Source organism: Protopterus annectens, chromosome 10.part0 (genome assembly GCF_019279795.1).
Source record: "Protopterus annectens isolate FY-2018-M chromosome 10.part0, PAN1.0, whole genome shotgun sequence".
NCBI classification, from domain to species: domain Eukaryota; kingdom Metazoa; phylum Chordata; order Ceratodontiformes; family Protopteridae; genus Protopterus; species Protopterus annectens.
The window spans coordinates 288,344,424-288,371,021 of record NC_056744.1 but is presented as its reverse complement, the minus strand read 5'-3'; the positions used below and the strand labels follow the sequence as shown (position 1 = coordinate 288,371,021).

Genomic DNA, 26,598 nt, shown 5'->3' with positions numbered 1-26,598 from the left:
TTAATCTCTCTCTCTTGGCTTTTCCCGGTTAGGGGTCGCCGCAGCAAATCACCTTGTCTGCTCATGATTGGCAGTGGAGTTTTTACAGTGTCGAGTTGCCAGCCCGGCACCCAACCTTCCACAGAAGGCACACACATGCACGTACTCACACGTAGGGCCAATTTTAGTGTGTCCAGTCCACTTGCAGCATGTCTTTGGGGATGTGGGAGGAAACTGGAACACCCAGAGGAAACCTACACAACCACAGGGAGGACATGCAGACTCTGCACAGAAGATACCCCAGCCAAAAATCGAACCGGAGAGCCACTTGCTATGAGGTGACAACTCTAACTGCTGCACCAACGCGGCCGTCCACATGAGAAAATATTAATAGTAAGCTCAATTTACACACACAAAACTATATAAAGCTTTTAGACAGAAACACATTCTCTACAAAAGAATGACCTCAGTTTAACCAGTGCTATTTCTCATTGAATACTGCACACAAAGGGAGCTTTGTTGTAATATGCCACATAATCTGCACAATTTAGACAAATAGCAGTACCCACTGGCCTTTTTTCTGCTGTGTACAGCACTTTACTGAACCTAAGTGCACATTCAGGCAGTATTTCACTGCAGATAAATATCTTGCCCAAGGAGCTCATGTTGGAACAGGTGTGACTTTTGTTGAAAACTCTGCAAAGCAATCCTGACACATATTTCGGGCACTGAAAAAATATTGCACTTTTAATACCACAGTAGGGCTCATTACACTGTATCAAAAAGATTGCCAGGTGTCTAAATTATTTTGAAAATAAACTATGATTATCATATTTAAAACTGTTTCAAAAAAGTTACGGATGACTTAAATCGGGCATCATATCCTCAGTCAAATATATAGTTTTCTGTAACGATTACTTTATCTAGTACATATGGTTTAATCAGCTTTGGGTTTAGCATGGCTATAAAGCTACTGGCAAAGCATAGTCTATTGTTTGGTACCTCACCGACTGAGTGCCTGGCTCTGTGCTCCAAAATGTGATATAATAACACAAATGTTTCTGAGTCGACCCCCATAAATATTATGGACCACAGTGACCAGAAGTGTAAGCTTCCCCTTGACACACATCTCCCTTTTACTATTTTCTAATGTTGTTGATCATCTAAAAATTCATCAGAGTGTCTAGTTATCGTGTTGTGAGAGGTTGGGAACAACCAAGGCATTTTTGACCTTCACTGTCCAAGTGTAGTTTTATAAAATCACCATCTTTAAAAGTATGCATCATCATGATATACCAAAGGCAGATCAGTGGGAGCAGAGTAAGGGGGTGCATTAGGCTAGGTGAAGACTGCAGCAATCCCAGTGACAAGGTGATAGGGGGTGCAGCAAACACTGAAGGTGCAGTAGTTCAGTACTGTATAGTACCGGCATTAAGAAAGTAATGTCAATACGTTATCTGTGATCACAGCGGAACCACTAATGTGATGTTCTTGGTGTTTTAATTGCAGCAAGCCACTTGTCATATTTTTACCAAGTGGGTAGGTACAGTTTCAAAACAGATGGACTCTGGGAGGATGTAAAGTTGAGGGGCATGGCAGGAGCCAGTTAACTTGACATTATTCAGACCAACAGCCCTTGAGTCGTTCTGTGGATTGCTGAATAACACTGATCTGTTGAAGCTGTACATTTCTGATTCACAAGCAAGAGCATCTGTTTGAATTTATTCTCATTAAATTATTTTTAGGGGGTACTTAGTCATTTATGAGGTCAATATATGGATATCATGATCAGGTCTGGAGAGTAGAGAAAGCGTCTCATCATTTATGTCAGCATCAGTGGTCTGCACATGCCCAGCAGGGATACATTTAACATTTTATAAGACAGAACAAAAAGGTACCTTGTCATGTGCCTTTTCAAGGACTATGATGGAACAAAGTGCAGGCATGATGTGTGTGCATGCCTGTCATTTTCCAGGCAATGTTTTTCGAATACTATAATTATAACATTTCAATATCTGGAACTTTTATGAGATGCCTTATAGTTTCAGGTATAAAACAAGTTCTGAGGAGATCTCATGTGTGTATGATCTTAAAAAATCCTTGTGATCAACAACTTTTACTAATATCTAAGAAGAGACACGTTTATTCTATCACAAACATTATGATATGATAATTTAACTGGTAAACTTCTATTAAAAATAAAACTTAGAGCCATGCACTGACTTTATTTAAAACATCATAACAATGACATTTTGTGCAATAATTGATTCTGCTGGTAATAAACCCAACGACTATAAGATGTTTGATATAAAATAAAAAAATCTGACGTTACGTATGAAACTTACTGGTAAACTGTTTTAATGCTACTACTGTACAGTTTTCAAAGATGCTGCAATGCTGTACCTGCTTATATAACTTCCAGCTACAATAAAGCACCATAGCTCTGATAACAGTATTCTCCCAAATCACATGAGGTACTGAGCATGCCTCAACATGCAAGACAACACTGGCAAGCTCACATGGCTGGAGAAGAGAATATTATGATGTCAAAACAAGGAGCAAACATAGATGTCTAATGCCATAGTGGGGTTATCCCAGTATAAAAAAAGAAAAACAAGAATGGCCTAATAGCGATAGAGGTCAGTAAAAATTTGGGAAAGAGAACACAGAAAATGGAAAAAAAAATATTATGTAAATAATGAGTATTGAATCACAAAAACAGTAATTCACAATTACAAATTGGATGAGTGGGGCTTCCACACAGGAAATTCTGGAGCGGGATTTCAAGACCAAAGACATTTACTAGATACAACTGATGAGAGAAAGGAATTCCAGCAAAAATTGTCAGTGCCAGATTTCTGCGAAAAAGGTTGTCACTTCCAGCCATAACACTCTTTGACACTGTGTATACATGTTTAATACTACTGTTCTACAGGTGATTTTGGTGAAGTATTAATACTCCAAAATCTGACATAACAGTGTTTAATGTCTGTACACTTTCCGCAAGCCATGGCTCAGATAATTTGATGATTTTGTCGCCCTAATCTTTTAAAAATGTATAGCACTTTTTTGATGGTGTGATGACACAGTTATCCTGTAGTTCTGTCATTTAAGCATCATTCAACATTTTGTCGCTTGTCCCCTATGTCCATGATTCCACAGAACTTTCTGTAGAGAAGCACTTTCACAGATCCACATATATCCATATCTTACCTCTGTTGTCAAAGGCAAACATTTCTGTGATCCTACACAATGCCCACCTTGTTTTCTGCATCTTCCTGTTTGTATTCCCTACCTTGTCACTGCTCATAATGTACCAGTGGCGGCTGGTGACTTCAAATCACACGGGGGCTGCAGGAGACGCTGAATGGATGGGGTCAAAGGGAAGGGGTGTGGTCAACCATAAAGGGGAGGAGCTATGCACAAAACCACAAAAAACTAACTTTAATTAAATACGCTGCCCTGGGTGGCAAACTATCATTATGAAAGTCCAATCAAGACAAAAATAAGTGTAGAAGAATAAAAATATTTCAATGCATTGGCTGCATGACAGCTTACTTAATATCTAGATGGAAACAAAAGGTTGTGAGGCATGAAAAATAAATTACTTTTAAATACATTACTGGAATGCCAGTCAAAATCAAGTATAAAAAAACCAGAAGCACTCAACTCAAACCACTTCTCCTTGCACTGCAGTTCTAATTATAATATATTCAGCTTTATTAAAGTACCAAGTAACATGCTGAAAGTAGAAATCTATGTGATGCTCCCACTTGTAAAAATGTTTCTTATCCAAAAAAGACCTGCTGCCTGACAACTTGTTTCATGGGGAAAACATGATAAAAGTAAAAATGAAAAGCAAACAAGAAACAAGCTCAAGATACATTGCTTAAAGGATTACTGTACAGGTTATGGACCACACATGGTTGGCATTCTGTTTAGTTTACGGGTAAAGTCTGTAGAGATGACTGGAAGTCTCCAACAAGTGTAATGAGCTTTTTAAAATAATGGAATCCTGTCCTTTAATACCCAAGGCTTATACATTATCTAGTCAAGTATTCTCTGCATGGCAACAACAGAAAGGCTTTCAATGTTGGCAATTCTTTAACAGTATGCTTATTAAAGCTTACTTGCATCTTACGATGTCAGACAAGCTTACCTTATGGTCATTAAAGCATTGCTACTTAAACACAGAGCAACAGGCACTTTGAGTAATAAGCATAAATCTGAGTAATAAGCATAAATCAACAGTACAAAATATGACAGAAACCAGACCATTCTGCAAAATCAAGGACAGATGAAAAGCCACTGTAGTACTTATGCAGTGTGTCCTCCCCATCCAAGGTAGATACAACTACTCCTTGCCTTGCTTGGACACATCCAGAGTCACTACATGGGGAGTGGGGTGCAACAAGCATGTCACAATTTGAAATCTCTCTGGCTGACTGTGATGGCCCTGACACATTTGTCATACCTCTCAACCTCAAGAGCAAGAAATCTGGACAAAGCCATACACAGAAGTGGGACAAAGGCCCAACAATAAGGACAATTTTTAAATATTGCTCTAATAAACTTAGAAAGATAATAGAATAGGTTTTGCATTAGTATGAATTTTCTGAAGGGTATAAAATCTGAAACTCAAATGTCTGTCATTTTCTAACTTCAGTCTTTAGTAATTTGTCACTAATTTGCCAAAAAACACAATTTTATGAAAAATGGACCAAAAATGTGATGCAAAAATATAAAATAGACACACAATACAGCTGCTACCTGTCAAAGAAGGGACACTTTAATATTAGTACTGCTACCTTGAGCAGCTGACAAAATAAAAGAATCTACATGCATTTCCAAGTAATCTATAACTTTGATTATTACAGTTATTTCTTAATTGTAAACCCTCCATGTTTTCTTCCAAAATTGCTATTTTGCGGAGGGATTATTAGGGGAAGAGCAACATTTTGAGCCAAAAATTGGGGACAGTTGAGAGGTTGGCTATGCCTAATTCTATAAAGCAATTTATTTGCATGTACCTCTCAACCTGTTAATGCAGTAAATCTGAATAAGGCCAAATATATTGGGGGCACATATAAACAGTACTAAAAATTGCTCTTGTATAAATTGAGACAGTTGATAGAACAGCTCTTACTTTAACATGCATTTTTATGAAGGTTATGAAGTCTGAAACTTATTATTTAGTGACTTCTGGCAAATCATTTAGGAATTAAAACTACAAATTTTATGAACAACAAACCAAAAATAAGAAGCAAAAATCTATTCATTCTTTGAAAATCTGGACAGTTGGGAGGTATAGTTCAGCTGGGCCTGTCTGAGTTTGCTGCCCTTCCCCCCTGACAAAATAATGGTTGAATTGAGCCTCTGCAGCCATTCCAATGAACCATTACTTGGCTATTTCACTCCATTTACCATAAACACTAATGTGCATACTGCTTTACTTCTATGATGAGTTGGACTTCATTTGAAAGTTTTATTTTGTATTTTACAGCACAAACATTAAGTCATCTGTTAAACAAAGCAATGCAGTCTCACAATGAAAACTTAGCATTAAAACTTCTCTGCCCTTGAAACTCACATTCATTGAAACAGCATTGAAACCCACATTCAAAGAAAATACATTTTGCCAGTGGCAGATAAAGATTAATTTTGGGCTGTTTTCAAATCATAGGCCCCTTGCATATGAAACATACATGTGCTCTTTGATACACCTTCCTCATTGTACTAAAATTATATTCCTTGTACAATACAGTACATTTGTTAGAGGGTGTTTTAAATTTGTTTTGATCATTTTTCCAATAAGCAATGAAACAAACCATATGCACCCATAATGGCAAAACTGCCCAGTTGAGAACATTTATCATAAAAAAGTCTACTCAGACTTCCACAGTCCACCATTATTAGTAAATACACACAATTCTACAGTCCACCATTATTAGTAAATATGCACAATTCCACAGTCCACCATTATTAGTAAATATGCACAATTCTACAGTCCACCATTATCAGTAAATATGCACAATTCTACAGTGCACCTTTATCAGTACATATGCACAATTCTACAGTCCATTATCAGTAAATATGCACAATCTCTGAAGTAAGTCATCTAAATAATTCCACATTAAAGAAATCTGTAACTAATGAAGCAGTTGCTGCTAGCAATCACCTTTATATTTCATGGTTTCATCGAATAAAGTGTCTGTTGCCCCTCAGGAATAAATTGCCTATATATAACATTAAAAAAATGATAAGCTAGTAATAATATTGCAAGAGGAAATGGATGGCAAACTGATAACGAACTCATAGTTAGTATCTTCACCAAGAAGAACATTCTCAGTACGGCAGCATCCACCCCTTGTGGGAGTAGAACCCACAGCCTTCTGCATCAAAAGCAAGTACACAACCTGTTGTGCTATAGTATTAACTAGGCAGAGCACTAAACTTATATTCCCCTGCAGCTCTCAGCTCCTTGTAAAATCTACTCAATACTCAACTGCATCTCAACTTCGCTGCTGAAGAAAACTGGAAAAAGCCAAAATGTATTGGGGGGGGGGTGTCAAACGCCCCAAACCAGGGACACATTAAACATTGCTTGTATAATCTTGGAAAGTTGCTAGAATAAAATGTTGTGTTGCCACCATATATTTTACTGCCAAGGTCCCTGAGCAAAAAACAGTCAGAGTAACATACCACTACGCCACATCAGCTGCTTTGTAAAAGAGAGGAAGACTGAAACTTAAATGGCTATAATTTAGTGAATTCAGTTCTCACCATAGCTGTCAACCTCTTAGTACAAAACACCTAGACAAACCCAGTAATGAGGGAATACAGCCCTCAAACATATTCAGTGAATTCAGTTCTTGCCATAGCTGTCAACCTTAGCACAAAAACCTGGACGAAGCCAATAATGGGGGAATACAGTCCCAAAAATAGGGACAAATTTAAAATATTCATCTTATAAACTTAGAAAATTGCTAGAAAAAAAGGTTGTGCTACTATGTATTCTGAAGAACATGAAGTTTGAAATTCAAATGCCGGTCAATTTTACTGCGGACAGAACAAAAACAATTTTCAGCAGAGACGCAGGGATTAATACTGCAGACACGTCTTTGTAAAATGGCAGGGCACCAGAGCAAATTCACACAAACACAGGGAGGAGATGCAGACTCCACACAGAAGCCACCCCAACCAAGAATCAAACCAGAAAACCTATAGCTGTGAGGCAACAATACTACCACTGCACCATCAGTTATGCAAGGAATTAAACATTCAGAAACCTGAAGTCTGAAATTCAAATGCCTGTCAATTTTACTGTGGACAGAACAAAAACAATTTTCAGCAGAGACGCAGGGATTAATACTGCAGACACGTCTTTGTAAAATGGCAGGGCACCAGAGCAAATCCACACAAACACAGGGAGGAGATGCAGACTCCACACAGAAGCCACCCCAACCAAGAATCAAACCAGAAAACCTATAGCTGTGAGGCAACAATACTACCACTGCACCATCAAATCTGCAAGGAATTAAACATTCAGAAACCTGAAGTCTGAAATTCAAATGCCTGTCAATTTTATTTAACATTTGTTAATCAGGACAATCTGACTTGGAACAAAAACAATTTTCAGCAGAGGCCCAGGAAGAAATAATGCAGACATGTCTTTGTAACATGGGAGGACACAAAAGCAAACCCACACAAACACAGGGAGAAGATACGGACCCCACAAAGAAGGAACCCCAGCCAAGAATCAAACCTGAGAACCTGCAGCTGTGAGGCAACAATGCTACTACTACACCATCAAATATCAAGCATTGCAACATTTACAAACCACAGATATTATGAGGAACAGATCAGATCAAATATGAGGCAAAAATCTGCAATTTTTTTACAAATGGTGGTGGGTAGGGAACTCAAGTCTTTAACACCTGCATACAGGGTACATGGTTCAAGCCTGAGGTATTCCCTACCACACCACCATGAGCACCTGGGGCATTTGCACACACACACACACACACACACACATCAATATATCCAGCTAACACAAACTAATCTATCCAGTTAAAAGCACCAATATATCCAGCTAACACAAACTAATCTATCCAGTTAAAAGCACCAATATATCCAGCTAACACAAACTAATCTATCCAGTTAAAAGCACCAATATATCCAGCTAACACATAAAGTAAAACGCACCATACACTTACCTGTCTGTTCTCCATACCATATCCTGCCCACGCAATACTCACAAAGACCCATGAGATCCCAAGTAAAAGCTCCCTCCTGATGACGAGACTGTTCTGACTGCTGCTGTTGCAGTCCGGATGCGACATATAATCCCAGTGAGTCTGTGCACTTTAAAAGTGCACAGACGTCTCCTTGTGTCCCTCTATGGGGACTGCCTTGAGCATGCGCATAGACCAACAGTAGTCGGGACTACTGCGCATGCGCGAAATTTAAAAAATAATTTTGTTTTTTTTTCTTTTCTAATTTTTATTTTGAGGGGGCTGCAGTCCGGCAGCCCGATGCCACGAGCTGCCCCTGTAATGTACTCCTGCAAAATATAACTGCTCTCTGTGTAACAAAGTAGATAGTGCCAGGTATATTGACATGAGCTAAGAGGCAAATATGTGTCAGAAAATTCAAAAGAAAACATTGTAAACCTGAGTAATCAGCATGAAATAAAGGTAAGAAAGGGCTGCCACTAGTCAATGTACACTGCATGTTCATATCTCTATAATGTAGGGAAAAAAATTTAGGTTAATTAATAAAACTATAACAAAAGTCCAATGTAAAAAAAATACAGTGACTTTGTTTTGCCTTTCTTGTTAGGTACTTCTGTCTGGAATGGATATTTCTGTCTATCCTGATGATATTATAGCGGTCCAGCATGATGGAAGACCTGGATCACTGATTCACTGCCAGCAAAGCACAAGTTCTCCTTGGAGGCAAAGTTTTGCCAGCCTTTTTGGGGTAAGCTGGTGGGCAGCTGGGATTTCACAGCCTTTCCAGCCAACCTGGGTGGACAATGTCATTTGCAACCTTCGCTTTATATACACTGATGATATGCATAACTTTGCAGTTACCCCCCTGCTCAGTCACAAACAGAACACTGCTGGTGAACACACGTACACTGTCACTGTGAAAAATCCTGTCAGTTCTACTGCGACAAGCTGCATTGTGGTCCTACAAACACAAATTAGTGAGCTGCAGATAATTTACCCACAGCCAGAGAATGGCAAAATAAACCTTGCTGCAAACCAAGCATCCCTAATAGTCATTAAAATTGCTTCTGGATCAAATGCTACATCTTCATGGTCCTCTCCTATAAGCCAGACTGGTGTTGTATTCAGCTCATCATGCCCACTTGATATGCCACAATCTGTGCCAGAGTGCAATAGAAACACTGAAGACACCTGGTTTTCTTTTGTGCATGTGATGATGGTAGAACCACTGTCAGAAGTCCTTACAATTCAGGTGTCCAATGAAGTCAGCTTTGAAGAGCTTAGTGCGCATCTCCAGGTTTATGAGGTCATTAGTGGACTGCATGTGGTCCCTGCAGGGCCATGCCGACTAATTGTTGATATGTCACAGGTATAAGTTTATTCATACCAGGAATTAAATGTGCTAACTAAAAAAAAAATCATCCACCAGTGCACAGATACTCTTACTAATATAGTACTGTGGTAGTGCCCTATGTATTTCACAGTAGGTGTGGTCTATTTCTGATTCCATTATGTCTCTCTTTAACTTTTTAAACATTAGCTTTATGTTTGAACATTTTAGATAGACCATTAAGCCTTTTTTTATTTTGTTAGCTAGTTAATTTGAATGTCCTAACAATCCCTTTATGGTAGTCTTATTACATTTTAATGTGATCAGAATTTGGTAAAAGAAAGAGATAATAAAAAGAATGTGGTACATAAGCCCATCTCTGTGGTAAAGGATAAATATATGACTGCACTCCAGATGATCTCTGACGAGTTAGCAGCATGAAAAGCTGGAAGAGATGGGCAATGGGTAGCAGACTGAGAGACCAAAGCTGGCTTTCACATCCTGTGGAGGGAGTCGGTGTGGCCCACAGCAGTGCTAGCTCCACCAGGAAGGTGGAATCTTATACAAAGGAAGGCGATACTGACCATGGTACACAGTAGCTTGAATGAGTGGACATGTGTGTGTGATGCACACATGCATTATCCAAGGTCAGCAATGATTATGGAATTCACAAACAGCATGGGGAAGGGTTACATCCAGGGAGGAAGAGACCAACCTCACATATTTGATGGTCTACTCTTGACACCCGACTTGTCTCTGAGAGGATCCAATGGGCTGGTTCTCTCCTCACTCAAGGAAAGAATGAGTGAATCAGTTGGGTGCTGAAGGAAATGCATGAAGATGTTTAGTGCGTGTAAAAAAAATTATATGCAGACTTATGTAGGGAGGATGATAGCACAGTAATGGCAAGTGGTACTATTAGTAGCCAAAGGGGATGCATGGTAGGTAGCTGAGGTTGTAATGGCATCTGTGTATCTATATAATGGAGTTTATTGTTTTAGACTTTTACAGCAGAGGTAATCCGTGGCAGTGATGTTACCTATACATGGACCATTGATGACAAGGCACTGTTTTCACACACTGGGAAGACACATACAGTCAGTTTCAAGAGGACTGCCAAGTTTCAGCTGAAGGTAAGAGCATTCACTGGTGGTAGGAGAGGTGAATAGAACAAAGTTAACTTTTGAGTTCACTACATAATCGCCTCTTCATGATACTGGGGCCTACCATTATCAACATCATTTACTAGGGTTAGTATTTGTACCAAAGCATGCACTTGTAGAGTTTACCTTAGGCATTCTTGTTGCTCTTTCATAGTTTGCTTGTTATGTGATAGATTGCTCATAATAAAATTGATAAATTCAGACAGGGATTACTAGGATTGATCTAAGGCCCACGGGCTAATAGTATTGTGTATAGCAATGTGTTTTTTCATCCTATTTATAGCAATTGTACTAATTTTGCCTGCAATTTTACTTATTTTACTGCCTGCATTTTAACAAAGTCGTTTTTGTGTTTAAATTACCTGTTTAACTTTTGTAGGCTACACACTCAAGTGTAATAGCCATTTCTGTGCTTTTAAAGTGTTTTTTTTATTGTGTCTGCTTTATTTTCTGAAAAAAAAAAAAAAAAAAAAAAAATACTTGTTTTCTGCCTTTCTAAACTAGTATAGTCCAGTTTTCAGGTTAGTGCTGAATTCAGGGCTGCGTTACAAGTTTCTGTGTTTGCCCATACCTTACTTGAATAGAAGGAAGTTTCTCTGTTCACTGTGAGAGAGGGAGCTGTGAGCAGCCTATCTGTTCCTGGAGGAGTGGTTTCAGCCCATAAATTAGTAGTTTATTGGCCATTTTGGGCTAATTTCTATCTCTTTCATTTCCCTGCTATAAACCCCGCATTTGCAAGGTTTTTGTGCTAGTATACAGGTCAGCAAGCTCCTGCCTGGTGCCCTGCAGAGTTCTACAGCAGCAGAGAGACAAAAGAGAGACTTTGGAGTGATTAAGTATCATTTTTCTGCATTTCTTGCTGCCTTTAGCTAATTCCACCTAAAACGCAGATTTTCTAGAGTTCCTGTGATTTAAAAAGCTTGTTTCAGCTACGTATTGTACTTATTTTACTGCCTGCACTTTAACAAAGTAGTTTTTGTGTTTAAATTACCTATTTAACTGTTGTAGGCTACACACTCAAGTGTAATAGCCATTTCTGTGCATTTAAAGTGTTTTTTTATTGTATCTGCTTTATTTTCTGAAAAAAAAAACAGAAAAAATATATATACTTGTTTTCCCGCCTTTTTAAACTAGTATAGTCCAGTTTTCAGGTTAGTGCTGAATTCAGGGCTGCGTTACAAGTTCCTGTGTTTGCCCATACCTTACTTGGGTAGAAGGAAGTTTCTCTGTTCACTGTAAGAGAGGGAGCTTTGAGCAGCCTATCTGTCTCTAGAGGAGTGGTTTCAGCCCAGAAATTAATAGTTTATAGGCCATTTTGGGCTAATTTCTCTCTCTCTTTCATTTCCCTGCTGTGAAACCCGCATTTGCGCGGTTTTGTGTGCCAGGCAGCACCAGTTAGCTAGGGTGTAACTATTCCTGAATCCACAAAATCTACTCTTCAATTTTTCCCTTGGAACTAGATAAACGTTCAACTTAAGCACTCAAACCATTCACTTCTCATACCGGCACTTCCTCAAAACTCATAGCAAGCACTAATAAACCTTAGCACTAGACCTCCCCCCCCATACTGTAGAGAAGGACAAGGCTCTCTATTTGACCTTACCAGCCAATCAGTAAACAGTTCACTGTACCTATCCAGGCATGTCCAAAGGGCAGTTTTAGGTGTACTACCCAGTCCAACTGGTGAATCTGGGCATTTTGAGGCAATATTACAATTGCCTCATGTACACAGACAACTCTCTCCTCCTTCCACCAAACACTAATACATGCTAGAGATGCAATTATACAGCCAAACTAGAGGCTAAGCTCTCTCAACCCAAGACTGGACCAGGCAGTCAAGAGGAGAAGGGAATTACTTGCATCACACCACCAGTCTCACATAGACCTATGAAACCAGCACCGGCAAAAAACACACATAAATACACGAAAACATACTCGGAGGCTCTAAATAAAAATTGGCAGAAGCAACAGAGACCTCCATAGCAGACATCGAAGCAACCTCCACCCCCAACACAAACCATGAAACACATACTTCACAAAACCAGCGTGCCACACAATCACAGCCCTTAAGGCAAAATAACATACCCAACACACTAGTAATAGGTAACTCTATAGTCAGGTACACTGACGTCCCACTCAATAGGCTGAACAAGGAGAAGGTTAATGTTTGCTGCCTGCCAGGTGCCAGGATCTGCCACATAACACAAGCACTCAGGTCACTCCAGAACAAGTACAAATATGACTCTGTCATTGTCCATGTTGGTGTGAATGGCTTCAGCCGTATCTCTCTGGACTACATGAAAAGAGACATGGAGGAGCTCTCTGATCACGTAGTGCAGGCCGGTATGACCCTGACCCTGAGTAGCATCCTGCCCTCACCAAGAATGATACCACGGTATAGAAAAAAAATTATCAATTTCAACAATTGGCTTAGCTTCTGGTCTCATTCAAAGGGGATCCAGTGTCTATCACCCTGGGATGACATGCTCGACAAGCCACACTGCTTCTCTAGAGACAGCGTGCACCTGACACGCTTAGGCTTTTGAATACTGGCCAAGCTCTTGCCACCCCATAGTGCCTTCTTTAGGCAAGACTCAAAAGACAAACCCACAGCTGTAAATAGCCCAAGTAACAAAAAACTGAGGGCAATGCTACTCAATGCCAGAAGCCTAAACCTCAAAATGCATGCACTCGAGGCACTCCTCAATATGGAGAAAATAGATATATGTGCAGTAATAGAAACTTGGTTTAAGGCTCCAAAGAGCACCCCAGCACTACCAGACTACAACTCATACCATACATTTCGGCCACAGAACCCGGACTGAAATACAAAAGGTGGGGGAGTATTCATATTCATCAAGGATACCCACACCTCCAGGTTAGTGGCACAGCACAATGCTTCAGAGATCATCTACATGCAACTAGCAATGGGCAAAACTGCTATTCAAATTATAGCTTTCTACAGATCACCCAACATGTCCCAGGACCCCCACTCCGCATTCCTGGAAACACTGAGAAACTTAAAGGTCCTACCAAACACCCTGATATTGGGTGATTTCAATTACCTAAACATTAACTAAGAGAACTACTCAAGTACAAAATCCCTTGCTCAACATTTCCTAGAATTTATAAACTCAAACACCCTGGATCAACTGGTCAACATCCTCACCAGAGGTGACAACATATTGGACCTGGTCATCACCAACATGGGTGACCGGTGTTCCACACCAGAGGTCAACACCTCGCTGGTTAGATCTGACCATAAACTAATCACTCTGGATATCCACATTCCGCCATCACCCCCAGTCAAAGAAACCACCGTGAAAAACTTTTCAAAAGCAAACTTCGCATTACTTAAGACCGAGGTGGGAAGCTTCAAAGCCCCCATGCTAAAGGATAATACTGTCCAAGCTGCAAAATCCTTTGCTAATGCACTCTATGGGCACCTACAAGAATTCATGGATCATGCCATCCCAAACAAAACCAAGACTCACTCCTCCAAGAAAAGGAAACCAGTCTGGTGGATCCCTGCCATAAATAAGCTATACAATAGAAGGAGGAAACTAGTACAGAAAAGAGTAAAATCCCACGAAGGGAAGACATCTCTGATCAGTATCAGCAAGAAACTACGTTCCCTCATAAAATCACCCAAGGCTAGCTTCGAAAGAAAAATTGCCATGGACTCCAAAGATAACCACAAGGCATTTTTTAGCTATGTCAAGAATCTAAGTGGCAATTCTCAGATCTGCTCAGAGTTAGTGCAGAATGGCATAAAATACACTGAACCGACCAATATAGCCAACATCGTGGCAGACAGATTCAGTGTAAACTTCACCCCCCTCTCACTCCCAAAAGAATCCATAACTATACAAGAAGGATGTAGATCCCCTGAAATCACAGACAGGTTAAAACAGCCCTCTCCAAAGCCAAAAGCACAACATCAATGGGACCATATGGTGTCCCAGGCTGCGTCCTACACAAGCTCAAAGATGAACTAACCCCTCACCTAAACACACTGTTTAAACTCAGCCTCTCCATAGGCTACGTGCCCACAGAGTGGCACACAGCAATGGTTATAAAGGTGGAGCCACAATGGACCCTGGAAACTCTCACCCTATAAGCCTGACTAGCTTGGTCTGCAAAGCTATGGAGCACATCATCATGGATCTCATTAACAGAGACATTGGAAACCTCCAAACACTGGACCCAGTTTGGCTTTGTTAAGGGCAGATCATGCCTCCTAAACCTGGTGGACTTCTTTGAGACAGTTACCAAGGCTATAGATGAGGGAAAGGTGGTCCATACAGCCTACCTAGACCTTGCAAAGACCTTTGACACCATTCCCCACTCAGGTATTATAGACAAGCTCACCAGCCTGAACATAAACCCCTACATCATGAGATGGGTTGCCAAATGGTTCATGGACAGAACCCACATGGTAAGAGTTGCGGGAGCTAGGTCTGACTGTAAACTGATTAAAGTGGCATTCCCCGGGGCTCAGTCCTAGGACCCCTCCTGTACAGCATATACTTCTCAGAGGTACAGGCAAGCATAGGAGGACTATGGCTGACCAAGTTTGCAGACAACAGCAAACTAGGGGCTATAATTGACTCTCCGGCTGACACAGACATCCTCCAAAAGGGTCTCACTGAGACAGATACCTGGTGTCAAAATCATGGCCTCAAGCTAAATGCCAAAAAGTGCAAAGTCATCCCCTTTGGAAAAACAAAGTACCCACAAACTACCACATAGGTGGTAGCCCCCTAAATACGAAAGACGTAATAAGGGATCTAGTGACCCAAGTAGATAGTAACCTCTCCTTTGATAATCACATTGCCAAAGTGGTTAGAAGATCCTTCTATGTGGCCCACCTAATCACAAAAGGGTTTGCATCCATATTGAAAGAGGTCATTGGGCCCTTCTATGCATCACTCATCAGACCCATCATAGAGTACAATGCCCCATTTGGGATGTACCTTACAAGACACCTGCAACAACTGGAAAGACCACAGAAGTACCTCACCAAGAGGATCACTGGCCTTAAGCAGATGCCCTATGCAGCTCGACTGAAGAAACTCCAGCTGTACTCAGTTGCATACCACCTACTCAGAGGTGATCTCTGCCTGACATACAAGGCCATGTCCAACCCAGAATTGATGGACATGCTCCACCTAAAGAAAACCATATCCCCTCGAGCCACATGCTCCAGGAATCTAAACCTCACCACAACAATAAATAGGATGTGCTGGAGGGTTAGATTCCTGTCCCAGAGACTTCCTATGCTCTGGAACAAGATTCCAATCTACATTAGGCAGAGCTCCTTGCTAACCCTCTTCAAGAGAAACCTTGATGAGTGGATGGGAAGCAGACAGTTTACCCCAGGGATCACTTCAATGGCTCTGCTGGACAGAGGCACAGGGAACTAATCTAAGGGGGTGGCAAAAGCAACACATTCCAGCTAGGCTTATAAATGCCTTTGGGCAGATAGCCTACTACCTACCTATGAACCTATGAACCTATAAATTGTTGGTGTCATTCATATTGTGATACAGGGAAATATTGCCAGCCCAGCTATCTGGAATTTTGTAAATAATTCTATGTCATTTGTGAATACTGATATGATTTATACAGAACAGTATGTTATGTATTGAGCTAAGATATAGCCACAGTGTACCCTGTTGGAACATAGAAAATTAATCTGCAAAACTTAATAATAGTTGAGGTCAAGTTACTTTATAGCTGGGCCATAAACAAAAGATGTTATCTCTCAGTTTCAGTTCAGTAGCGGACACAATGTCTGGAGCTAGAAGTTTTTGTATTGTCTTGAATGGGAAATAATTACTAGGTTTCAAATGCAAAAGTGTTTTATTGCTTTATGACTTCCTAGCAGCAGCAAAGATCTGAGAGATATGTATTTCTCACACAGAGGTGTTAAATTCTGTTAGTTTCTGTTTAGCCTGGGAACTGAAATCAGGTGACAAAGAGTGATGTCATCCAAGCTGATTCAGCAGTAATGTTTGATATTAATTTAAGAACTCCCTCAGAGAGAGACTGTGCATTTTGTATATTGTCTTGGACCTAGCAAGAACATGCATTCATCATCACCATCTGCACTTCCCCTACTGCAAGTAAGACTTAGAACATAGTATCTATTTTAGATATAGCTAGGAATATGGTAAAAATTAGTTTAGATGTTTTCTGTATTTATTTGGGACTGCCCTGCAATGTTGTTTTAAAATATTTCCTGTGATTTTGAACTCTGAAGTTACTGTGTTGACTTACTGATATTGTCTTGTTCTTTTATTATTATTAAATATATTTAAACCTATATTTCTGGCTGATGTTTGTGAGATATATTTAAGCTCTTTGAGTACATGCATATGTAGTTAGTGACACTATACAGGCCATTCCTAAATAGCCTTGCAAGTCTTGGTCAGACTACCATTTGGATTAATAGTAACATTACACAGTAGGATTTGACACTCTCTGTAAGGGCCTTATAGTAGCTGATAAGTAAGGGTCAGTGGCAGTGGAAACTACCTTATTATCTGGGCAGAAGAGGGCATAGCAGATAAACCTATTGCAGCCTTCCGCAGGTGTGTGAGTGTGTATTTGTATATAAACCAAATCTCTAAGTGTGTGTGTGTGTGTGTGTGTGTGTGTGTGTGTGTGTGTGTGTGTGTGTGTGTGTGTGTGTGTGTCAGCTACTTGGGCAGGGACACAAAGCACTGGTTGGACAGAGAGGGTGCTGCAAGTCTTGGCTTGGCCTCTCAACTGAGATCTTAACCCTATAGCTGTGGCAGTGGGGACTCTTTTTGGGGATCTGGAGAAAGTGGGAGAAACCAGCCCCAGACTGACTGTGAGCTCTGTATGCTATTAAGGGAAATTAAACTTTACTATGTGTGCACTTATCATCCTCCCAGTGTTTAATCCCCTGTTGCCAGAGGTGAGGATTGAGGCTCCTTGATTAATGGGCCAGTGCAGGGGCATCACACATATATACAAATATTCATGTTACTACAAATGCTATACCAGTAGTCACATCTGTACATCTAAAGGTAGTATTCCCAAATGTTTGGTCAGATTACATTACGTGAAATGTGCATAATGGAAGGAAACAACTAACCTGTTCTGCCTACTCTGTCTTACAGGGTGTTTAACTCCTTAGCTCAAGTTCTTCCCCTCCTTCAACCTTAAACTTTCTTCATTTGCACCTGTTTTCTTGAATCCATTACTGAATTTCCTCTTTATCACCCATCCTGGTAGTGCAGACCTTTCTATGTACCCAGTGAGTTTAATGGAGTCTATTTAACAGCTGTGTATATACCACCTAGTACTAATACCTCCGAGGCACTTGGCATACTGCACAATTCCATATGTGAGCTGCAAAGTAAAAATCCTGACTGTGCATATGTGATAGCAGGAAACTTCAATAAAGTGGATCGAAGGGAGGTGCTACCCCACTACCATCAGTTTGTGGACTTTCCCACAATGGGAGCAAATACCCTTAACAAGTTTACACCAACATAAAGGGACCATACAAAGCAGTGCAGCAGCCAAGCTTGGGGAGCTCTGATCATATTTCACTGAGATTTATATCTGCTTACAAACCTCTGCTGGTCAGAGAAATACCCACTGAGAAACTGATCAGGGTCTAGAATGAATAGGCAATGGAAAGTCTAAGGGATTGTTTTGATAGTACCTGGTGGGACATCTTCAGAGAACCAGAGAAGCAAGAAGATTACAATCAGAGCCAATCAAAAACCTTGGCTAACCAGCAGAGTGTATTAGCTTCTGAGGAAAAGGAATGAGGCATTCAGGGTCAAGGACAATGTGGGTCTTAGTGAAGCAAGGGCTAACCTAAAATGAGGCATCAAAGAAGCCAACAGGGAGTATGGAAAAAGGTACAAAGTTGCTTTGAGGACATGAGGGATACCTGGAGCCTCTGTCAAGGCATTCAGCAGGTAACTGACTACAAGACCAAGTCAGTTCAATGTGATGACAGCACAGAAATTCTAGACAGGCTGAACTCATTTTATGGCATATTTGAAGAGAAGAACAACCTGGAGGCTAAAAAGCTGCCCACTGGTCAGGATAAGATAGTGCTCAAACTTTACCCTGGAGAAGTGAGAATCCAGCTTAAGAAAATGAACCCCGGGAAGGCTGCAGGCCTAGATGACATCCTGGGCAAAGTATTAAGAGAATGTGCATACCAACTGTACCTAATCCTTATACATATTTTCAATATCTCCCTGACTCTTGAAAGAGTGCCAGCATGCTTCAAGGTATCTAATATAAATCTGCTACCCAAAAAAAGCCAATCCTACTTGCTTAAATGACTACAGACTTGTGACACTAACCCCAAATGTCATAAAATGCTTTGAAAGGATAGTAAAAAAGCATCTGTCAGAAGCTCTGCCATTGACCTTCGACCCTCTACAGTTTGCCTATCTGCCAAACAGATCCACTACGGATGACATTTTGGTGGCCCTGCATCTCTCTCTCTCTCGAACATCTTGAAGAGAGGAGCAACTGTGTCAGGCTGTTGTTCATTGACTTTAGCTTGGCATTCAACACTTTGGTTCCGATGCAATTCATAGGCAAATTAATTAACCCTGGCATCAACAAGAGCCTCTGCAATTGGATCCTTGACTTCTTGATTGGAAGACCACAGAAGACATGTGCTGGTAAGAATGCATCAGGTATCATTAGACTAAACATGAGTGTGCCTCAAGGGTGTTTACTTAGTCCTCTACTATTCACCATCCTTACCCATGACTGCTCTGTGAAATTTCCCAATAACCATATAATCAAATTTGCAGACGATACCACTGTAGTGGGTCTCATTAGAACTGATGATGAGAGGGAATACAGGAGCAAAGACAGCTCTCTGATCAAATGGTGCAAAAATAGCTTGAATCTGAATGTCAACAAAACTAAAGAAATTATCATTGACTTCAAAAAAAGGCCAGCCATTCACTCACCACTTGAGATCAACTGCAAGGTGGTAGAGAGAGTTCAATCTACAAAGTTCCTGGGTATACACATCTCAGAAGACCTCTCTTGGTCCTGAAACACAGGCCAGATAATTAATAAAGCTCACCAGTGCCTGCATTTCCTGAGAAGGCTCAAAAGAGCAAAGCTTCCTCTGAATGCTTCTATCCACTTTCTATAAAGGAGCTATTGAAAGTATTCTCACCTGCAACTTTACTGTGTGGTATGGAAACAGTACTATGGCAGAGAGGAAGGAGCTTCAAAGAGTGGTGAGGATTGTGGAGAAGATAATGGGCACAAATCTTCCAAATATGCAAGAACGTTTTACAAGAAGCATAAAGAAGGTATACAAAATATTTAGAGACACATCACATCCAGCATTTGGCTAGTTTACTAGACTTTCATCTGGCAAGAGGTATCACAGCATCCGCGGTAGGATCTCCAGGCTCTGTAACAGCTTCTAACCAACAAGGCTCATAAACTCTGACATCAACTTGGGCGTCTTCTACCTCCACACGTGATCTCACTCCTAATATTTCACTGAAATCGATATATTATTTAATTCACTATAGTTAATATATTCGTACAGAAGTGCAATATCTTTCTCTTAAAAGTGCAATTGCAATAATTTCTCATGTGCAATATTAGCAACCTGCCTTTTCTTCTCTTTTTCTGTGTACAGTACTATTTGTTCATATGTTTACGTTTATATGTATGTGTAGTTTCACCTGAGTAGAAATAGGTTATAAGGAACATTTTTTTATGTGCATTAGTCATTACAATAGCTATGTCTATGTCATGTCTTATTCTTTTTATACTTAATTTGCCTCTGTACTCTGATTACAAGCTGATACCCAAAATTTAATTTAGGTTGCAATCTTTTCTCTGAAGAAGTACTCATGCAGATTCGGAGAAGAGTTAACCCCTAAAGTGTGCTGCTTGTACCCATCTTCTTCCATCTTTGCTTCCTTTTCAAGGTAAACCTTTGCACCTCTCTGGTGTGATCTTGTATAGATATATCATGTTCCCCATCTCTTTGTGACAACACTGATAAGAGTTCTAACTATTCTAGTGTTTGGTCTTAAGTCTTCCTTTCTCCCAGGTGTTCTTTTGGCTGTACTTTTCTGAACTTCTTCCTGCAACTTGATGTTCTTCTCCTTTTATGGCCCCCACATCTGTATAAAGTATATAAGGCATGGCCAGAGAAAGCCACAATACTGGGTACAGTATCTCAATTGTTTGTGACAACTGACCACTTCTAGATATACATCCCAGGCTCTCTCAATCTTTTCCTTGTGTCTCAGTCCAAAAGAGTGTAAATCTGGTCAGCTGCACTGCAGCCAAATCAGGGATATGACTCTGTGGATGACCAAAACTGAAAATTCACCCAGTGTATGAGGATTGAGTGGGAGATTCTTCCAGGTACAGTAACTTTGGAATTAATTATAAGTAGAAAGGGTGGACATACAACTTCCTGTAGAGTGAAAGTATGAATTAAAACCTTCACTGATGAGCGATGTTATGGGGGTGGGGTGGGCACAGATGTACAAGTGCATGTCCATGAGGAAGCTGATCTGAGAGACCATTCCTCCCACTGTGTTTATTCATTACTAATTTTAGCCAGAAAATCAGATTTGTATAGAAGTCAAGAGTAAAAGATTGTCCTTACAAACAGGCTCGACATAAAGAGGTACAGTTAACATTCCAAACATTGCACCAAGCAATGGTAATCAGGAAAAGCACAATGTCTGTAGTGGGGGGGGGGGGGGTTGATCCACTTATTCTGAAGCATAAGGAGAAGTTTCAGGTTCTGACTAACTGAACTAGCTCTGCTTGAGAAATTTTGGAGCTTCTAGTTCACATATTGTTAGGAATTGGTTGATGTTAAAGGATAAGATAAAAGGCAGACCATTTAATTGATGACGACAGATGAATGGCTTACACTTAGCTCTATCTTGGGGTTAGATAATCAAACTAAGAGTTTGGAAATGCAGTGTAAGAAGGGGTTACGTGCAGATAATAATTTACAGAGCAATTCAAAACAGTTGAAAATATAATACGAGCTGGTGAACTCCCACAACAAATGGGAAAGGTCTAAACTATTTTACTGGACAAAGAGGTTGACTGCTGAAAATCTGCTAGAAAGAAGATGTTTTGAGAGGACAAGGGAGCTTGTACTAACTATAGTTAGTGACAAGCCCACACCATTACCCCAGTGATCAGTCTTGCGGCCTCTGTTATTCGGGATATACTTTTCTGAGTTGCAGATCAAAACCAGTGGTCTATGGCAGACCAAGTTTACAGATGACTGCAAGCTGGGTGTAGTCATCAATTCCCCCAAGTGATGTGGACGTCCTCCAAGAGGGTCTCACCCAAACAAATGACTGGCTCCAGAAACATGGCCGCAAGCTGAATACCAAAAAATGCATCATTATTCCCTTTGGGGAGAGTGATGTCCCCACATATTATCATATTAATAACAACGTCTTAAGCATACAATCAGTCATGAGGGATTTGAGCAACCAGGTTGATAACAACCTGACTTTTGACCACCATGTTGCTTCTGTTGTATGGAAAACTTTCTACATGGCCCACCTCATAAGTAAGGGTATCTCATCCAGGGAAAAAGAGGTCATAATATCCCTGTATTCTTCCCTTATAATTCCAATTATAATGTACAATGCCCCCTTCAGCATGTACCTCACACAGTACATGCAGCAGCTGGAGAGACCACAGAGATTCCTCACCAGGAGAATCCAGGGCCTCAAACATCTACCCTACACAGGTAGTCTGAAAGCTCTGTCCCTCTACTCAGTTTCATACAGACTCCTCAGAGGTGACATCTGTCTAGCATAGAAAGCAATCTCAGACCCCGCATTGATGGGACTGCTACATATCTGCAAGTCAAGCTCCACTCAAGTAACCCACATGCGCGACCTCAACCTGGTCTGTGACATCAATAGGACTTGTGGCAGGACAGATTTGTGTCCCAGAGACTCCCCCATCTGTGGAATAGACACCCTCTTCATGCATTGCAGAGTACCTCATTATCCCTTTTAAAGCACAACCTGGAAACCTGGATGGGAAACAGAAAATACACCCCTGGGATTCCACCTGTGTCCCTGCTGGACAGGGACTGTGGGTGCTGACTTGTCTAAACATGGGCTAAACTCTTGGCTAAGCTTATAAGGGCCTCAGGGCCAATTGCCTAGTAACCTCCTATGTTTCTATGATCCTATGATCATGTAAGTGAAGTCATGACAGCAGAATATCAAGTATGATTCTCTCCGACAGCTAAGGAGTCTAATAATCTTAAAGTACAGGTTATGGCATCTCCAAGGTTACTCAGGATCATCATTTCCCAGGCTGCTGATCCCCGTGACCTTACACCAAATATATACATATATATAAAGCTCTGGAGTCTGAACTGGCCTTAGTGTTACATGTTGAGGAAGAGAAAGGTAGGTTTTTCAACTATTCTAAGTGTCAAAGTGCTAATGCTCTGCAAGCCAGGAAAAGACCATTTCTGGGCATCCAATTAAGTGCATATATCTCTTCTTCAATTAAATATAAACATTTATGGTAAAATTCTTTTAAACAGATTAGGGAAGATTCTTACAAACCTGTATGCCTCTAATTAACATGGCTTTATCAAAGACGGGGTCCATTGACAGAATTTAGTAGGAATTGTACTTAATATGCAAAGATGGGAGCAACAGGGGAAGTTAAGGATCATAGTGTGTTCTGAAAAAGAGCTTTAAAGAAGGTTTTGAGCATCTTTGGTATGTGCTGTAATGGTTGGGTTTCCTATTTAGCTTCATTAGCAAAGTTCAGCTTGTGTGAACTAGCATATATGTTAATAATATTCTGTTGCAGTCATTTAGCAATGAAAATGGTACAAGGTAGATATGTCCCTCTTCAGTGTGATTGCTTATTTTGTAGCCTTCCATTAAATATGGTTTTGACAAATGAGTTCCCTTCCTTTGGGATACAGATCCCAGTCCTCAAATTTGTTATCTATGTTTGAAATGATTGTATTATTTTGATCAAACGTACTTAATGATGTGCAGAATTTTGGTAGGGTACTGCATTGTTTTGCATTATATTCAGGACTTTGTGTGAATTGGAACAAAGCAAGCATCTTCCTGCTGATGGTGACAGCCTATAGATGGCTGTTGTGATTGGATGATTCCCTATTTGGGGCAGTAACTATATTGTAAATCTGCTCTTATAAAATGAATCAGTTTTAATCAGTTTTAGATGTAAATGTTAAACCTGCATTAGCGGAGATAAAAAATAAAATGCTAAGCTGAAAAAGCTGTTTTTACATTTTTTTAAACAAGAAACAAGTTATGAAAATGTTGCTTTTCCAAAAGTTGTATTTCTTCTGAGGCATTTCCCATGTAGGTTATTCTGAAAGACTATTCAGACACTTTTATCACAGTTCTTGTGGAATAGGAATGGGCCAAGAATAAGCAGAAGGAAGTAATTTGTTCTGATAACCAAAGGGTATCTGAGGCTCCTTAGTACAATGCATTATAATGAAGCTCTTATAGGATGGCCCCCACAAGTACAAGTATTGTATAATAGCAAAGAATTGTTGAAAAAATATATCTATATATAATATATCTTCTTCTTTTCCCAGTTAGGGGTTGCCACAGCAGATCCCCTGTCCGCTAATGATTGGCAGTGGAGCTTTACAGTATTGAGTTGCCAGCCCGGTGCCCAACCTTCCACAGAAGGCACACACACACACACACACACGCACTCACACCTACAGCCAATTTAGAGTGTCCAATCCACCTGCAGCATGTATTTGGGATGTAGGAGGAAACCGGAGCACCCAGAGGAAACCCACGTGACCACAGGGAGAACATGCAGACTCCGCACAGAAGGCACCCCAGCCAAGGATTGAACCAGAGAACCTCTTGCTGTGAGGTGACAATGCTAACCACTGCACCTATATATATATATATATATATATATATATATATATATATATATATATATACATATATATATAGAGAGAGACAGATAGATATATATATATAGATACAGAAAAAGGAGCTGTATTTTAAAGATTTAATAAAAAGCACACATCTCAAACACATGCTGTAGGTGGATTGCACACTCTAAATTGGCCCTAGGTGTGAGTGCGTGCATGTGTGTGACTTCTGTGAAAGATTGGACACTGGGCTGGCAACTCAACACCGTAAAAAATGCCACTGCCAATCATAAGCGAACAGGTGATTTGCTGTGTTGACCCCTAAAAGCCAAAAGATGAAGAAGAAAAAAATCTTTATCAAACTGCATAAAACCAGAAAGCAAACACACTTAAATACTCTGCCAAGCAAGTTACATGACAAAATACCCTCAAAATATGCTCAGCTGAGAGGTCTGTCACATTCACATTCAATTTTTACCAGCACCAAAACAGTGGCATAAAAGTCCATACCCATCCGCCACCAATACTATCTAACCTTAGGAATAAATCTCTTTGTTGTAGCTCTGTTTAACAAAATGGGAAAATAATGAAATGTAAGAAATCCCGGTCCTCCTATCTTAAGACTACAATGAAACATGCCAGTGAGGAGCTTAAGATCACTATTACAAAATGTCAGGCAGAGTACAAACTTAGATACAAAAGGAAACTACAAATATTTTTTTGAATAATGTCATGAAATTATAGAATAATGTCCAACAATACATTAAGCTCAACAGTAAAATTATCACATATTCCAGTCCCAGTGATATAACCAGTATATTAGCAGTAACATTTGGTGTTAATTTTAAACTACCTTTCCACATTGTTGTACTCACTATGCCTGAAAATGTATCAGTTGCTACAGTTTATACCCTGCTGTACAGAGTGCTATGACATTCAGATTTTAGTTTAAATAAAAAAATTCCTTCATATAAACTGTAACAAACTGCTTGATACAAATATAGCAAATGGTTGCTGCAGTTTATTCCCTGCCTGGATGGAGAGCTATGGTGCCCATGTTTTAGTTAAAAAATAATCTTCTTATAAACTATGCTACAAATATACCTGCCTGCAAATAGTGCTATAGAGTTCAGGTTTTAGTTAAAAAAAATAAAAAAAATTTATCTTTTAAACTGTAGCAAACTGCTTGCTACAATATAGCATGCAGTTATTACAGTTTAGACCACACTCTGTGTGCTCAGATTTGACCAAAAATGCAATACCGACTTTTAAAAGCTGGTAGCTGACATTACATTAAAGAAAGATTGATATTGTCTGGTCGCACCCTCCCAACACTTTGTGCCTAAGGCAGTTGCTCCTCTCACCCTGCCCTAGCTACGCTACTGCCCAACTGATTAAGATAACTCTCCTTATACTCAGTAGCTGCTGGCTGTACTGAAATGTGTCTCACTTTTCTAGCCACAAAAGACCTAATACTATTTGACCTCCTATTTCTTTACAAAACCCATGGCTTAACAGATACCCATATTAGGGATGTAAATCTGCATAAAATGAAAAAGGCTTACTGAGGGGTTAGGTTCCTAGCTCATCATAATCTCAGCTAATGAAACTGGTTACCACTGCATGCCAAGCAAAGTACTACTTTGTCTAACTTTAAGGAGAGTCTTGGTGTCTGGATGGGTAGAGATACATTTGCTTCAGGTATTATAGCCACTCCTAGCCAATATGGGAGGGTAGCACTATTAAGTACTTGAAAAAGGTGCCTTTTAAAATTGTCTGCTTAAAGATGTGTATGGCTAGGCATCTTATGGTTCCTGTGATCACTTCTCTAATACTGTTCCTATGTTTCTAAATTTTTGGCAACAGCTATAACTAAGCCTATTTTGTTTAGGCTAAAGATATCAACAGTTCTGCATGGGAATGAGGGGAAGGTTAGCATTCCTACCTACAAGG

The 26,598-nt window shown here is 40.1% G+C and overlaps 1 protein-coding gene across 1 annotated transcript in view; it reads left to right on the top strand.

Moving 5' to 3' along the window:
* The window catches only part of LOC122814129 (polycystin-1-like), a 1,441,736-nt gene that overhangs the window by 317,933 nt on the left and 1,097,205 nt on the right, over window positions 1-26,598 (top strand). The window contains 1 exon segment of the mRNA XM_044086744.1: window positions 8,821-9,582. Within this exon segment, the coding sequence (XP_043942679.1) occupies window positions 8,821-9,582 (762 nt within the window).